Raw genomic sequence first — 18,244 nt, 5'->3', positions numbered from 1 at the left:
AAAAAAGTCAAAAAATGAAACAAAGGCAGAGGCTCAAAACAGTGTATCGAATATGAAAATTTAATTAGTATTTTGGAAATTAATGCTTTGACTGGCGGACAGTTGAGCCACGAAATTAGCGCACCTCATCAAGGCTAAAAACAGAGCAACAATTAAGGAGATTAGAACAGACATAATAAACGAGAAAGTAATCTGTTACTAAATAGCAAATGGTCTGTATGTACCAGAACCATTGCCTATCTCCATGGCATTGTGTAGATCTGGCTCTGGCTAAATAATATAAAAATAAAGATATCCACATAATGTTATACAGTATTATCTGTAATTTTCATGTATGTTCATGCACTTGCAATGCTTGCAATCAGTCAATTCAGCAGCCAATTTGATCGATATCGCATCGGAGTGATAGAATAAATTAATGCAACATTGAGCTTTGCCATATTTCCTCCCTCACTTTTGATTCGTTTTGTGCTCTTTATGTGCTTTTTTTAAGTGAACCATAATGTTTTATTTTTCCAGAATAGAAAAACAATACCAACAGAGAGAAAAAAGTAATGCTAGACAGGGTGGTAAATAAAAGTGAGATGCTGTCGCGTTTTAGCAAACCATGAGCTGATTATGTATGGCGTTAGGATGAGGATGAGGATGTCAACCACGGACAGTAAACCAAATCTATTTATGCACATTGGCACATACATGCGTGTGTGTGTGTGTGTGCGCCCGTTAGGTAGTACTGCCGCGGTCGAGTCTGGTTTTACACCCCGGAACAAACCTCATTTACTAGAACACACCCGCCACTCGCTTGTCCCGCAGTACAAGTTGGAACGCCAAAAACCACACCGCTCGCACGGTTCGCAAATTCAGCGCAATAATAGTGACCGCCGATGGCACCAAAACAAAAAATCCCTCCAGCCTCTAACCACAATACATAACAAATCGCTGGAGCATAGTGGGGTTTTTTTTTTTCCTTTTTTGCTGCTGCGGTGGAAGCATTGGAAATAGGGAGCAACAGAGGAAGAAAAACATGGTTATAATATGGTGATTTTAAATACAACTACACAAAAAAACATTAAAATTCAAAATACGCATCTATTTCCCATTCTCACAATGTACAATACACTGCAAAAAAAGCAAAAAAAAAGCACATACACATCGCCTCAACCACATGAAACAGTTTACCATGGAACATGAATTAAAAGTACACGCCTGGGTTCGCGTTGTTCGCGGTTTGTTCTTTGTCTGTCTGTCGCTGTTTAGCTGTTCATGCGCTTATGCTGGTTGATCATGGGATGCATGCATGAACGGAGGATTTGATGAAAAATTAATACCATGCAGTGTGAGGTGTGAAGTGGGGAGGTTTTTTTTAATCAGTGCTCGTTTTGAAATTGATTTGAAAACGCATAATTTGATGCTTTATTTTTAACGTTTTATTTTAAAATCAATCAGATAATCCGGGACAAAGCACTTTCCCGGCGCTTACAGAGAACAATCAAATGTATTTCAATTCACCTTTTTTTTAAGGGTGAAATTAATTAAATTCAAAAGCAGTTTTGTTTGCTCATTGAAGCGTTTTTTCGGGTACCATTTTCCTCCCGTTGAGTAACTAACTGCTTCCAATCGTTCAAATTTACATGATACACTCATCAAACCAACGTGTGTCCAAAGATATGCGTGATTTGAATTCGTGTTTCGTGTTTTGGGAGCTCTTTTTTCATCCTGCACGTGTCGGGGTTTAAAACGTATTTTTGCCGTTCTTAGTTTCCCCTTCCGGGTACCGGAATCCACTCTAGTAAGCGTACCGTGTTTCGGGATGGTTGAAAGAACTAAAGCTCCACCAAGATTGATAACGACTGTACTGTACACACACACACAGGAGCACAATACAGCACGCAGCATCAAATGATACAGCGAGAGTGTAGACGATAGCCAACCAGGCAGCTGTGAAAAAATCGGATCCAAAGTTTGCACTAGCTCAAATATGCACCAAATGAACAAACCCTCCCCCCCCTCCCCCCCAGCCACTACGACCCAGCTTTCCCAGCTTTAAAAAGAATGGGGTGTCTGGGAAAGCGCTTTTCCAGCGCTTTTCCACTCCGTACACTCATCAATCCGTGCCGGGAGGATCACAATTCATAACCTAACCAAACCGACGTGCCCCGAACCACATCCCCACAGACCTCCCCCCCTCCCCTCCCACCCTTTGTCACGTCCTGCCCGACCGCCAGAGACGAGTTTAGCATACGTTGGAACGAAACGGGGGAAAAAATCGCATCCTAACCAATGGCAACAGCCAAATGATGACCACAACACACCGATTTTCCTTGCCTACCTTCCCCTGCCCCTGACCTTACAACCATGGACTCTGGGACTCTCTGGCATGGGTAGGTGCGTGTCGGTGGAAAAAAAGCTTTCCACATGCTCGCATCCTTTTTCCGCCCGCCACATATGGACTTTGTGGGTGAAAAAATAAAGCCCGGGAAATGCAGGAAGGGGGGAAGGGGAAATCAAACAAAAAAAGGCAAATCCTCCTCCACTTCCGCCCAATACTCTACCCTCCCCTTTTGTGACTAGGACTAGGTGCGTTAGTGCGTGTGGGGCCCCGGTGCGTGAACGGCGATGGCGCAGTGATTGTGTAAAGCGATAGTGAAGGCACAAATTGCAAAGCACTGGCAGGGGTGTGTTGGAAAAAGGATGCGGGGTTTAAAGGGGGTGTTAGCGATAGATGGAGAGTTTTTTTTTTTTTTGTTCAGTTTTGCCCCATGCCCCAAAGCACAACTCGCACTAATGAAACTAGAAAGAAGGGGGTAAAAAAAAACAAACGCAAACCGGCATCGTCAGGACCGGTGGGAGTGTGGGAAATAGGGGGCACAAAAAACCATGCCACCCCGCTGCCACCCCCTGCCATGGTGGAGGAAGCACCGGAAAGGATCGTGCGACAGGGGTATGAAAACGCGCGCCTGCCACACACACACAGGCACACGCACATGGCCATAATAAATTTAATCACGTTTTCTACTTTGTTCTCGTCAGGCGATTATTCTTATTATTGCTGCAAGCGAGGGATATTGCTATTTTTTAGCACTTTTATGTGATATAGAGTGTTGTTTTTCTTTCTACACTTTGCATGTTAGTATTATTTTTCCTACTGCTGCTTGCACCGTTTCCGCGCTTGTTGTCGTTGTACGGCCAGGTGTCATAGATGTATGAAGCGGTGAATTAAAAATCATTCGAGGTTGAAAGGGATGAACAAAAGTGTGTGTGTGTGTGTGTGTGTGTGTGTGTGTGTGTGTGTGTGTGTGTGTGTGTGTGTGTTTGTTTTTTTTGTGCACGTTTTTCAAATGACCGATGAAACCTTTTCATGTTGGCATTTTGTGATGACAAGTTTGAAGGTTTGATTTTTTTTCCTTCTCTTGCTGTTGCCGTTCAATAGCATAGGGATACAATTGATCATGTTTGGGGATGTAACACTGTCAATTTTAGCTATAACCAGTTATACGAAACACAGTTACAATAAAAGCTTGCAATATTGTGTTACTTAGTATAACAATTATACACAAAATTTAAATGTGAGACTGATCCCTTAGTGAGACTGATCCTCGAATTCAATTGCTTTGCTTGTCCCAATTCTCTACTTTGGATGGATCGAATTGCATCTGTGCAAAGGCGTTTCACTCGATTAGCCCTTCGACATCTTCCTTGGCGCGGTAAGATACCGGATTATGAAGCTAGTTGCTTGCGGTTAGGAATATACTCATTAGAACACAGACGAGAAGTATCTGAATGCTCATTTGTGGCAAACATGTTAACAAGCGGCGGTCCCGTGGTACAGTCGTCAACTCGATCGACTCAATAACATGTCCGTCATGGGTTCAAGCCCAGAATGGACCGTCCCCCCGTAGCAAGGATGGACTATCCGGCTACGTGGTAACGAATTAAGTCTCGAAAAAAAGGCCTGTATAGGCCGGCAAGCACGCGTAGAACGTTACGCCAAATAGAAGAAGAAGAATGTTAACAAGTGAAATCGATACTGTAAATCTGCTGTCGTGAACCGATTGTCAGTATGCGTAGAAGTGTCAATACACATTACCAGGCCTTCGATTTTCATTATAATGTTGACAGTTTAACGAAGAAAAAAATAAGTTTCGTTGCGATTGTAATTACAGAATAGCTTGCGTATCTATTTGTAATGTTTTGGGTAATGCAAGTAATATCCTCCTCGATCTTATTGTGCTATTTATGTGTGACTCACCTTACAAACAACTGTTCTTGATTATTTACTCGCCAGGACACCACGGTTGCACCTGCAAGGAAATTACAAAAATAAAGGATGATTTATCTATAAATACAAATTTTAAATCTAAAACTCTTCCATGTCAAAATTGTCGTGTGAATTGAGAAAACGTGTACGAAAACTATGAATGCCTCTCAAATTGGAATGGCAACAGTTGGTGTCCAAACGCCGTGTGAAACAGAACGAAAAAGCAAAAACAAGCACACATCCAACAAGTGGTGAAATGAATTGCTCTATTTACAGCGAAGAATTCGATACCAAAACAAACCAAACCCTCGACAAGCGGGACAAGGAGAAGAGACCGATACGTAATTATTTCATTTACAGCATTAAGTGGGCGAAACATCACGGTGCATTCCACACATGCCATTGCACACAGCTAGGAAGGAAGTGCGAATCGAAATTAATTGTGATGGTTCGTAATAAGTTAACAATGATTGAGACATTACACGAATAAACAGTACGATGGTGAACCGTATTTCGTAAAATATAGCAAGTAGCATGAGTCAAAAAAGCGCTCTTGCGGTATAGTTCAACAAACAGGTTTAAATCAATTTTTACCCAGAGGTCATCATTTTCTATCAAACCTACCCTTAAAGAGAAGAAAAAACAAATAAGCAAAAAAACTCATCAAAATTAACCATCTACAAATGCCGTTTACCCCCCTTCTCGAGAGCTACCCTACAACCAAACCGTACATACACAGCACTTCGTTCCGTTTATTATGACGCTTTTTACGTACCCTACTGCCCCGCTCTTAAACCACCCGTCAACATACAGCGTAACATACTTCTTCCCGATGACCCCAACGGACGGATTTTTTTCTCTCCTTTTTGTTGTCGCTTAGCTCGAGAGACAACTGTGTAAGCGAGGCGAAGCAGCGAAGCTGAGGAGCCCTCAGCAAGAGACCTCCAACGACCTTCAAACGCACAGTTTTACTCATTCGTAAAATGAGCGTGTCGTCCGGCACACGTTTTCCGCTAGACGGGCATCCGGCGAAGTGCTTGCCAAAAGCAAAAGGGAGGGAGTTCTTGGTGTCTTGGTGGCGCGAACAACCAAACAACAATACAAGACACACACGAATAAGTGAAGATAAATCTGACTGCCGGTCATCATCACATGACGCTCTTTGCTGCCGTTCCGGATGGATGCACTCTGCAGCTGTCAAAAACGATAGTTGATGTAACTATCAATGCAATTTATCTACAAAAAAACGTTGTCAATTTACTATATTCCTTATTTACTCCAAACACTCTCCGGAACAGTGCGTCCCAGAGCTGTTGTTTTCCTAACCACCTCACACCTATCGCGCGCGAGCACACACACACGAGGTACGCGACATTCACAAATACATTCACTTTTCTCGGTTCATGACCACGGCTACTACACACCAGTTGACAGTAGCAGCAGCAGCAGCAGCAGGCGACGCATCTAACAAACACTTAACCACGGTCTCTGTTTGCACTACGACGACCACACAACAGTACAGCTGGTCGCGAGCTCTGCCAGTTCCGAGGCCTTAGACTCTTCGCTTCACCACCCCCCCCCCCCCCCTCCCAACCAGACTGTCACCTGAAGGGGTCAAGTGTTTGTGCTACCGGCGGACAAATCATGCCAACCTCGTACCGATATTAACCCCGAAGCCTGACGGTGTATTGGTCCAATCGAATCTACTGCAGCAGTAGCAGGTCTCTTAGCACCTTAGCACCATTCGAATGGCCTTTGCCTTGCCTTGTTTCTATCACCAATTCGTTCGCTTTTTCGAGCATTTTTCATCAACCACACATATCGTCACCGTTTGTTTGGGTTTAGCATGGGTTTTTTGCATTATTTTGAAGGTGCTTTTTTGGCTTTAAAAAAAGTAGAGAATTAAAGTATATAGCCAGTCAGTCAGGTCAATGCCAAGAAGTGTTTGTACAAACGGATTGATCGGAGGTAAATACTCTACTTCCATGAACAAATCGTCAGCAAACGGTACCCCGGTTGGTGGACCCAAAATCCAAGCTAAGGGTCGCCTAGTCCGTTGGAGCTTCAAAGATGTCCAATTTTTGGAAGCTCAAACGAGTTCTTCAACCGTTCTTACAGTCTCCAAAAATTGCTCTATGAATTTGAACCTTTAAACGCATTAACCGAATGCCAAAACTTTTACAAACATAATCAAATTCACTTCATTTAGGTTAATGTCCAAACGTGCCTATCAGAAAGATAGAGTGCGGCCAAATTTATGAATTGGCCAAATTTTATTTCAAACTCATTCAAAGCCCATGCCAAACTAAGCTTTCAACGATCATAACGGGGTTTTGCAGCAATCCAAAATATTAGTTGCAAATTTCGTCTCACTGTGTGCGAAATCTGGAACCAAAGAGAAACTAAAACAAACCCCGACGACGACCCTGGGTAAGATTAAGGCTTTTTGCCAAAAAAAAACCTAACAACCAAAACCTGATCGGTAAGTTTTTGTTTCTTGCGGCCTTTCTTCGCTGCTCGGGGCTTTGGTTTGGCGCGATGGTTAGCGGGTTTGATTTGATCGAGCGTCTAGCTTTCTATCGACTTGCGGGCATGGGGTCCAAAGCCATCAAACAAGAACGGTGCAGAGGAAGGAGCACACAGTAAAAATGCCCGAAACAAAAAAAAAAATGTGTGCCAATTCTTCCACTTCCGTTGTCCCGTTCATCTCGTTCGCCAACGCAACCCATCCCTCCCAGCCAGCCGGCTCGCCAAAAAAAAAAGGTGGTTCTATTGCGAATTTTTGCTCATTTTTTTTTCGTGGTTTTGCTTCTCCTTTACACATCCCTTCTTTCACCCGGATACTGTTTGTTTACTGTTTCGGTTGCACCTTTGCCCGTTTTTTGGTTTTTTTTTCTATTTCGACCTCCGAAGCCGACCAACGCACGCCACACGGCTCTACGTAGCGCCGCGAAAGTTTGGCGAAATTATGGCGCAACCACAAAGCACGGTCGCCGACGCCGCCGCCGTTGCCGCCGGCTCACACTAACGGTCGATCTTGTCTCGTCTTCCGCGAATTTTCTTTCCACTTGCCCGTAACCCCCTTTCTATTTCCAACCCTCCCCGATTGAATGGGTGGAAATTGGAGCCTTTGGGGTCTGCTTTTTTTGCTTCTTCTTCTTCTTCTATCGTTCCTTTTCTATACTGGCCCGATTTTCGTGCCAGAACGCGGTGGGTGACGAACGAAGAAGTGGCATCAACCAAGCGAAAGGAGAAGGCGAGAGAGAGTTGGAGAGAATTAGAAGAAGAAAAAAAAGCATGCCTGTCTTAAACACGGCATGAGCTTTTGGGGTTGGTTTGAACTAATTTATCCTGCTCATGGGCGCCCGCAGGCAGCTGACTTTCGGGAGGCTAGCTGCACTCGAAATCGAGCACAGAAAGTGGCGCAAAAAAGGGGAAGCACACACACACACACACACACACACACACACACACACACACACAGCGATACACAAACAAAGTGTAGAAAAATTAGTCAAACGCAGAATGGGTGGAGACGGGAAATTAGAAAGGATCCTTCTTCCCATCCCGAAAGATGATTCGAAAGTTTCGGGACGGCCGCAAGAAATGGGACACTATGCCACCAAAGAGAAAGAGAAGGAGAACAAAAAAATATAAAAAAAACAACGCCTCCGGGTGACGCTGATGTAACGGGTTATTGGGGAGTTTTATTTTTGGCAAGTTGAAACGCTAGAAGAAGTACACAAAAAATTGCACTCCCAAAACCACTGCCGTTGTAGGATCGAAGGGAATTGCCAAAAGAGAACGAGAGAATATTCAAATTTTTGCCACGCCCTTGCCGTAATTAGAACTTTTGAATAATAACTTACGATACAAGTGGTGAAAAAAAAAGGAGATCAGTATTGTTGTACATGCGATTAATATAAAGGCTGCACATCTCATCGTATCCCGTTGCTAATCAACGGCTAACGATCATCTTATAAAGGTGAACGATCAATACTTCACTTACACCGTGAGGGTCCCTATATGCACTGCATGCTTCATATCCCTTCTTTTTTGTCTCCATTTTACCGTACAAACTATCAAGATTAAACGCATGTTTTTTTCCCCCTGGCGACTACGCAAGCCCAAGTGCAGGTTGCGCGGCTCTGGTCGGTCGTTGCTTGTTGAACGCTGCCCGACCGAACGGCGGCCATGCTAATGTTATGTCGTAGGCCGTTTGTAGGACGGCAGAAAAATTAGTCAAAAAAAGGAGGCACACACACACACACACAACCACTGGGTACATGCCCGAACAATGGCAACTATATACCAACAAACGGTTACAGTGGCTACCGTGTCACTATACAGACACGGGCGGTCGCGTAATGAAAACGCGGCAGTAATCCCGGAGTAATAGTAACCATGAAGCAGACACACACGCAAAAAAAAAAACACATCCCTAACACATACACGGCTAGAGTACTTGCATATGGTTTATGTATAAGAGTGTAATTACACATTGCCCTCTCCTCTTCGTGCATTCTAACCTTCCTACGCCTTTCAGGTCGTGTGGTGGTGAAGCTGTTTCCCCGACTCCCCACACTTCCCCAGAGCCCTAGTTCGCCATGTGGCCATGGTTAAACGATGGAGGTTAAACAACAACAAAAAAAGGGTTTAAACGTGTCCACCTGAAATGAAATGGTCGTGTAATTTTGTTCACGATATGGAAGAGTTTTCTTTTAGCACTAGGTATACCAAGAAGTCCAAAGTGTTGTTAATAAAAGATTTATGTTATTTTTATGTCCTCCATATATAGAGTGGGTTGGATCCAAGTACTTTCCCATTTAAATGTTTCTATAGAACGTTTTTACAGGTACCGAAAGATCAGGTGTCTCTCAGCTTCTGTTCGTCTGAACTTTCGTCTGGCTTTCCATTGCATTTTATCGATGGGAAATGACTTAAGACGAGATACTACAAGTGTCTTCATTAAGTGGTTATTCAGGATCTTCACATTTCCGTAACACTCGGTAACGATCTTCTTCTTCTAAATCAGTGGTCTCCAACCTGTGGTCCATGGCGTGAACAGACGTGGTACGCGAAAGACGTTTAAAAAAAGAAAAGCTCATTACAATACATATCGTTCAAATTTGTTCCCACAATCAAGATTAAATTTTCAACGGGCGTGTATAGAATAATATTAAACATATGTTCGATCAAAATCTTTTGAACTTTATCTACTAAACAATTAATTGCACATTTTCAAACATAAGTGTTGGGTAATCCTAAAAAGGTTGGAGAGCACTGTTCCAACTCAAACCACGTCCGACCAGTTACTTCAGTTAGAGAACAGGCATGAACTGCCATTCCATCTTCAGCTAGGGAGCATGCATTTTTGGTAGATTTTTTCTCCGAATTGTTCATAATAAAGCAAGAACTTCCCGCAACAACAACAAAAAGCGTTAAGCTAGTGAAATAGAGCCGTTACCTGATTAAACAAACAAACAAGTGGCGACATCTAACATAAAAACGCTATGAACTTATTGGTACTCCTAATAGTAATCGTTCATGTACTCTACACTTATTACCAAAGTACAAAAAGTACACATTTTTAATCTGCATTTAGTGTTAAATTATCATATCAAATATTGAATTTGATGTCTAAAATCTACCGCTGACTCTATAAGCAATACAAGAAAAACTCGCAGAAATTCAAAACACCCGAATTCTTTTCGGTCCTCATTAACAACGTATCTCGGAGGCAATCTTTATTAAGAAAATCTGTTGTAAATATTGAAAGAGCTAAATGCTTCTTAAAGCGGTACAATAAACAGCAAATAAATAACGCCGAAATGATTTAAAAAATATGCCTAATAAAATGTACAAAAAGCTACAAAAATTTAAATTATTCTACCCTTTCCATGCGCTACGCTCTATGTCGATCTATTCTTTACAAAATTTAAACAGGTTTCCCTTTTTCGGGGTGGGTTAAAAAAGCACTATGCTAATTGATGAGCTACTACTGCTACTACTACTACTCCCACCACCTTCACCACCAGCCAGAGGGCCACTCTGGTTTGCGTCTTTAGGAATCCCTTTTTTGCACGCATCCATCGCCCTACACAAACAAAATTCAAATCAATTAAATGGATGATTGATCCCACAGGCCACCAACACTGGCGGCATAGGCGCCAGCGATAGGCGAGAGACAGAGAGAGTTCACATTTCCCGAGAATATTGCTTTTGAAAACAATTCCAAGAACGGAAAAAAAGGATTGCCGGTTTCGATCCGTCTGTGTTGGTTGTGCTATTATTTTTTTTTCCTATTGGTTTTTGAAAACATTCTCTCAGCAATGTTGGCCCACAAATCAAATTTCTTCAACCAGTCTGCCAAAGTATCGCATCACTAAAGATTGAGTAGGTTTCGTGTCTTAGGGTCGATGATTTTTTTATTTGTGTTCTAATCTATCTTTTAAAGAAATAAGCAATTGTAATGGAATTTACTTATTTACTATTTTTAATAGTAAAATTACTGTTGAGAATCAAATTGGAAACAAAAACATAGTGAAAGCGTTATAACCTACTGCAGTACAACGTTTCCATGTGTATTAAAACAAAAAAGAGAGAATTGGACAACAGCAAAAACGCTTCTAAACAAACATCTGGTTCAAGAATATAGCAAAAAACAGACTCGCATGGACATCAAAGAATAATATAATGAATCAACAACAACTAGAGCGTATTGATAATTATTTCACAATTCACGAAACAGGGCTCGCCAGTTCCTTCCTGAAAGATTGATAACTTACATCACACTTAGTTCTTGCAGGTCAAGATTCTTGTCTAAAAAAACCCCTATAGTGTGCTTAAGTGAAGAGAAATTAGATAACCAATGACAGTAAATTTTAAAAGCCAAAAACTATAAAACAAGTAAAAAAAATAGCTAATCACGACAAAGCAATTAAGATCAATTTCGTAATATACGAGAATTTCACAACAAATGAAACAGAGAACATCAAACGGGAACCTCATCAGCAAGCAAAGGGCAAAAAAGTATCATTTTTGATAAGAACAATGCGCCTTGGCCGAACAACCGCCGCGGAACGATCACGTTTTGAGGTTTTAATTACAAACCTTTCTGCCCGGGACTGTGATTCTGTGCATACAGAACATGGTGGGTTTTGAAAGCATTAGCCCCGAAAAAGAAAAACAAAAAATCGGCGACACATTTCACAACCTAATGTTCCGGGCTAATCAATGTTTGCTGCTGCTAGACTGCCACCCATTTCCTTATCCCACAGCACGGCCGAAGGTCGCCATGCATTACGATCTTAAGGCGGGACCCATCTGGCGGGACCCCATCCGATCCAATCCGGTGTAGTACAGTGAAGCACACAGTGACGGAAGCTTCTGTCTACCCTTCATAAATCATTCCATTCCATCCGGAGTCGAAACATCGAGACAATTTCCAGTAATGTTTTGGGATTAGTTTTCTGTCCGAACGTTAAACTCCAGCCCACGTCCAGTACCGTCCCAGACGAACAGTTCAGGCGAGTTCACGATCGCTTCTAATCGCTTCTCGAACAGACTGTAGACTGATCAACCACAAATGCACCACGCTTGATAAGCTAACCTACAGCGGCGAGATGATGCGCGTGCAACGTGCTGCATGCACTAGTGTGCACTTTTGCTTTAAACAATTATAATACAGCACCGCTGTGAAACGATGAGGCTGAATCGATGGGGTTTATGATATTGCTGAAAGAAGCTTTCATTGCCAGAGTGCAAGTCCCAACGGTCGAATTGTGTCACTGTTATCAGGCCGCTACACCAGCGCAGATAACAACAGATATAATCCAATAGAAAACAGGTGTCCAATTAAGATAAGATTGGTTTGTGCAATAAAGGGAGGATCGCGCTAGCCGATGTCCACCAAAACATGCCATAAAACGGTTTGTAGTGCAAATTATCATCAAGGTTTTCAAATTTAATTGCAAAAATATACCTAAATCACATTTCAACAACAAAATGACAAGTGTAAAAGCATTCCTATGGTAAGAAAACCCGCCTAAAACCTGCATTCACGTTTCAAAAACGCATGTTGCAATATTTGCCTTATCAGTTGTCGTCGTTTCCCCCGTTTTTTTTTTTGTTTTTTCATTCTACCAAACCAAATACCAAACTGACCGAAAACTTTACGACACACTAGACACCAGATGATAACGATGATAACAAGCGTCTTTTCAAGCGAAAGGGTCCCCTTCTCCCTCCCCAACTGCAACACACTGCAGCGGATGATAAGACCGACAAACTCCCAACACATTGCGCCCCAAGAAACCTATCGTTCATTCGAAGATGCCACGCGATCGTGCGATTCATGGAAGATGCAAAAGTTCATTAGCCGATAAAGCAAAGCAAAAATTTAAACAAAAAAAAACAAAATAAAACAAGACACACATCAATTAGCCTTTAACGTTTAACGTTTCAATCCGCAAAGGTATTGGATTCAATGTAAGTATAAGTTGGGGTTATTTGTTTTCAACTTAAATCAGTTCCAGCAACTGCAGTTTTGCTTTAATTGCACGCACATGAACTGCGTACGTTTGTTATTGTTTTTCATGTTGGCCGCAAAACGAAACGACACGACAAATGCGCACCAAAATAGTGCAAAAAAATCGATCAAGGTGAATCAAAATGGGAAAACAGCACATTCAAGCAGCAAAAGCAAAAGTTGCATACCTCATCACGCAAGAAGGGCTTGTCGAAAATCCAACAAAAAAGAAGAAGAAGAAGCAATATCTGTCAGCACCATGTTCAACAATCAATGAAATCTATGAATAGCTTAAAAAAGTGTCAAATCAACATCTCAAAAAACCCCGCGCGCCTTACGCACCCAACAGCGGCGCAAATTTGTTGCATGTGTGCTGCTTTTTTTTTTGTACTTCGATATCTTCTGTTTTTTATGCCACCGACTCGAAGATTTGTCGACGCGTTAGCTTGAAAAGATCAAAACTTCCTGGAAGCCACTGGGCCACATCACACATGGTTCGGAAGCATAAGTCGATGAGCGTTAGCAGTAAGCAGATTAAAAAAAGAAACTTTATTTGACATCACAAAAAGTGACCTAAAACAAAAACCCCTCGGGACAACAAAATAAAAGGCTACACAGCATTTGATAAACTACAAGCATTTGGTTTTTTTTTTGTACGTGTTCAGTGCGTGTTAAACAAAGTGTTAACAAAGCAAAATGCGTACGGAATTGAAAGGGTAATTAATAATAATTATTTGATGATCATTTTAAATGTTTAAACAAACATCATGATCGACAACAATTGCTTTTAGGGATATTGGAATTTTGCCCTTTATTCCCAAAAACCATCTGAAAGCATGTGGAAGAACACACACATTATACAGTAGCGCTCCATTCAACACCTTGTGATTTCACCCTGCCGCCTTAAAATTCCTACCCAAGACGCGAGTCGTGGCCGAGTGCAGGTCACATTGTCTCAGGGTCGTCACCCAAGCCTAATGCCTGGGACAGGCTGACTAATGTGTACCGCGACCCCGTTCCACCACCCATCCCACGACCAGTTCACGACAGCAAAACTTAGACACTGCTGCACTACCACTAGTAGCGTGCACTGCAAACAGTGCAGTGTTTTGGGGGTTCAAACTTCCATCGCTCGGTGGTGGTCCATCGAACAGAACCGAACTTCCCGCGTCAAGGTTAAAACCTTCGCCACTCACTCACACACACACACACCTAGCTCCCTCGCGAACTCATTTCGCGCGTGTTGGAAAGGGCAACCGATCGCGAGTGAATGGCGCGAAGTTTCCAACCACATCCAAATCGTCGTTGCCCTCGCACGCTGCTTTGACCGACACGCTTGACACACGAACAAGCGCATAGCTAAGCATCGAAAGCGCGATACTAACACACCTACCACCGCCAACTACAAGCATTGGCAAAGCAAACTGCACTTGATCGCAACCGCAGCGCAGCGGTCATTCATGGTTACGGAGTTTTTTGGGGCGTCCAGCGAAAGGTCCAAACGGTGGACCAATGCGACGCAATTGATGGGGTACGAGAAGCGGAAGCACCGATAGGCGACTGTCAAAATTGCAACACGATGAAGTTCGATTTTTTAGTGTGAGGTAAGGGTGCAATATTGAATAAACGGCATTAGGCTGCACTAGGTGCAATCAAATGGCATGCTACACGCAACGATTGAATGTTCTCGATCTAATAAAAGCAAAACTTCATATAAATGAGTTGGAAAACCTTCCCGTGTATAGAGCATCCGGCTGTGGAGGGAAACACACTTCACACATGCATCTACCATGTGAGACATTCCAATGTGGAGGACACCGTGTGGTTTAAAACGGAGACATTTGTGTATCCATTTTGCGGTGGTCTACCCGAAAAGATACATAAAGTTGGATGTTTGAGATGAAAGCGAAGGGAGTTTAGGTTTAGAGATACTCCACCAACACCACACAACTAAGAACCTACACACACACAAAATTCCCAGATGTTTTTCTTTTCCCGTCAACGTGTTCGCTTCACCCAAATGGCGGCTTTACTCGTACGACTTCACACGAACCGATGGATCTTTCTCGTTTAAAATAGCAAAGCAGCAACAAAGCAATAACATTCCGCAATGCTTCACCCGCCAGGAACTAAGCACTAATATTATGCTACTCCCTCATCAAAGCGCATCAAAAGTGAAGTCCACTTACCGTGTAGGTTCACCGTGCAGGTCGTGTTGTTGCCCCGATCGAGGACCACCACGCTCGTGGCGGCCATGATCGATTTGTTGTACTGGAATTTTTCCTTTTTCTTTCGCTTGCCCTGGTCACACATATAAGCTGCTTTGCGTCGACGATCGCCACGTGGAAAATGACCCCCGGATAGGACCGGGTTTTGGGGGAAATCTGCTGGGCCGCGGGTGCGCCCAGTGCCGCCCTACCCAACACGCTCTACGCCGGGAGTCAGTGGTACAACCACCACCGCCACTACCAGCACCACTACCTTCTACCAAAACCCCGCACGTTCGATTGGCCGGAACCGGAAGAAAAACAAAAGACACACACACACACACACACACACAGACACAAAGTGTACGAAATGGACGGATGTAAAATTCGAACAGGAGACCACGCGCACGATGGCACTGAATTTCCTGGAAGGATTTTTCCCCAAGCTTAAAACCGGCTTGCACTTTCACTTTTTCTCAACCGCTCTTCCGCTGCTTCGCTCCCGTTGGAAGCTTTTTATTTTTAAACACACACACACACACAAACGCGCACACACACACAATCGATGACACTTTATCCTGCTCGGGAAGTGAAGAAAAAGCAAGCGATGGAAAGTTTAGGGAATGAGAAAAAAATCCATGACAACACAATTGTTTAGTAAGCAGATTCCTGGTGAGTTCTTTTTTCCCTCTTTTTTTTCTCTCTCTCTCTCTCTCCCTTTCTCTATCTCTTGGTTTAAGGTTTTTCGCTTTCAATTTGACGACGTCTTTGTCCTTTGCGATTCCCTGTGCCACCTTCTTGAAGCAATTAAAATCCAAATCCTTTTTCCCGCCTTCCTTTTTCTATCACCCGCTTACTACCACTGCTTCTGCAGATATGCCTTCCTCACTGTTGTCGGTTGTTTGAATTTGATTCTTCTTCCAGCTTCCATTCGGCCTTTAATCCCAGTACCCACCACGGTGGCACACTTTACCGGTTTCCGGGGCTCGCTTTTCCTTTTACAACGAGTAAGCACACACACACACACACACACACACACACACACACACACACACACACACACACACACACCAACAAGGATGAAAAGAGGTGAAAATTAAAAGCAAAGCAGAGCAAATAAAGCGCAATGCTGCTGAGCCCGCCCCACCCAGCCCGGAAGATAAAAACCCGGGTTGCTAGGGGAAACGCTTCTAGCACACCTCGAACCGGGAAGTTGCAGGAAAGGAGACTTTTCTTTTTTCTTCCATGCTTTTTTTTGTGTGTAATTCTAGTTCCCTCCTTTTTCGCTCGCGGATAAGACGCGGATTTTCCCGGCCAGATTGAAAATTCCTTTTTTTTTTTGCATTCCTTTTTTAATTCGCTGATGAATCGGATCCTTCGTCGGTGGAAACCGAAATTCGATTAAGCATTTTTTTTTTTGTACTTTAAAAGTGAGAAACAAATGCAAACTAATTTACTACGAGTACACCGCGTTGGGGTAAAGTGGGTTTACCGATGGATGGGTTGGAGTTTTTTGGGACCCATTTTCTTTGTGTTCATGTTATAGGAAAAAAAGGGAGGAAATGGAACAAAGTAGAAAATTAACCTGGGTTAGCTAATACGGTCGAATACTACATTAAGAAGTTAAATTTCAACATCCACTTCTAAATTCGCTATTCCATTCTTAGTTCGTTCTAGCCGATTGATGCTTCCAACACTAGCGGATGAAAAAAAAACACACATCTCCAGGATGAAAAACGAGCCCGTTTCAGTTGGGAAAACGTGTCTTTTGCTTTGGTTTGCGTGAGGAAAAAAACACCCAGAACGTACACTCCAACACACACACACACACGGGCGCGCTCTAGTTCCGCGTCTAGTCTATACACACTCCGTAGAAAATAAAAATCTGTTTCCCCCGGCTAACAGGGGGATGAGACGACATTGAAGGGCGAAAGCAAAACGGTTAGGGGAAAAAAACACCATTCTCTATTTCCTCACACTTTGCCCCGTTGCCCCAAGAGTACGGGCACTAGTGTTCGAGCGTGTGTTGGCCAGAACGCGCACTTCCTTCCTGTACGCCAACGACGGCGAGATATACACACCAGTGGCACGCACGATACGCGCCAGCTCAACTGAACACGCGGAGCAGCTCACACACGGAGAAGGTACGTCCGCACCGGAACACGAAACCGTTTGAAATGAATGGTTGCTCGCAATGGGAAGCGCCAACAGCTCGCTATATCTCGCTATGTCTCCGTCGTTCCATCGTCCGTTTCATCCACCATACCAACCATTCATTGCAAAGCGGGAGGGATGGTTCGCTCGCGCGCCCTTTTGCGTGAGCATGAATGCCGCGATGAATGGGGAGAGCCAAACTCGGTCCCCAACAACACGCGCCCGGACTCTCGCGGCACCGCTGACGATAGATAGGTGATGAGAAGGTTAAAATGAGAGTGAACGGCTTGGAGAGCTTTTACTATCGCAGTGCAGGGGTTGAAGGTGCTGGAATTTAAATCGATGCTACAAATTTTATGAAATGATACCGATGTTTAGAATGTGTTACCACTTTGCTAGGGCTTGGAACGGTGTTGAAGACTGTTTAATGGAAGATGGATAATGGTATCAATTTAACTAGAAACTGCTGTATCGATTGTCCCTGAAAAGCTTTCGTCTTTTGATTTCAATACAAGAGAATTGTCCCCAATTTTTATTTTTTGTTATTCTTACATGAAACAAGTTTCAGTTAGGCCCTTGGTACGATCGTCAACTCGCAAGAGTTAAGAACATACCAGTCATGGATTCAAGCCTCATGTGAACCGTCCCTCCGTAGGGAAGAACTGACTAATCCAGCTGCGTAGTGCTAAATAACTCTCGTAGCTACAACCGTATTTGATGTAAGCCATGGTCAATAATGAGCTTAGCTATAGTATCACACATCCCAAATAGCCAGAATTGCTTAAGCAGCTCATTTTGGCATGCTAAAGATCGCTGCTTGAATTCGCCTTTTGCAGTAGTTAAACAGCATCAAAGTTCCATGCGGTCCTTTTAAATAGCGCCTAAGCAGCTTCATTATGCTACGGTGCCGGGGACTATTTTTCTTTGTGTTTTATTTTCAAGCAAATGTCATCGATGAAATAAACTACAGGATTTGTTTTGTTTGTGTACATGTATATATTTTTAAATCATTAATATTAATAAATTACACGAAATGTATCACAATTTACTGTACAATCACAATCACTTCCCCAAAAATCCCTTCTTGAAAGAACT

The 18,244-nt window shown here is 43.0% G+C and overlaps 1 protein-coding gene across 2 annotated transcripts in view; it reads right to left on the bottom strand.

The window, feature by feature from the left end:
• LOC121597460 (glucose-6-phosphate 1-epimerase) overlaps nucleotides 1-17,188 on the bottom strand; it is a 46,017-nt gene extending 28,829 nt beyond the window's left edge. Inside the window, exons 1-3 of one of the 2 annotated variants that reach the window (XM_041923231.1) lie at nucleotides 17,077-17,188; nucleotides 14,978-15,573; nucleotides 4,250-4,301 (exon numbers count right to left, since the gene is read on the bottom strand). In XM_041923231.1, coding sequence (XP_041779165.1) covers nucleotides 4,250-4,301; nucleotides 14,978-15,101 — 176 coding nt within the window. In that variant the 5' untranslated portion in view covers nucleotides 15,102-15,573; nucleotides 17,077-17,188. Of the gene's footprint in view, nucleotides 1-4,249; nucleotides 4,302-14,977; nucleotides 15,574-16,972; nucleotides 17,036-17,076 lie in introns of those variants that run through there. The other variant, XM_041923232.1, reaches the window with a different exon arrangement.
• Between the last annotated feature and the right edge of the window lie 1,056 nt (nucleotides 17,189-18,244).

This window comes from Anopheles merus, chromosome 3R (assembly GCF_017562075.2).
Source record: "Anopheles merus strain MAF chromosome 3R, AmerM5.1, whole genome shotgun sequence".
Classification (NCBI taxonomy): Eukaryota; Metazoa; Arthropoda; class Insecta; order Diptera; family Culicidae; genus Anopheles; species Anopheles merus.
The sequence above is the reverse complement of the archived record's forward strand: the minus strand, read 5'-3'. Positions and strand labels throughout refer to the sequence as shown.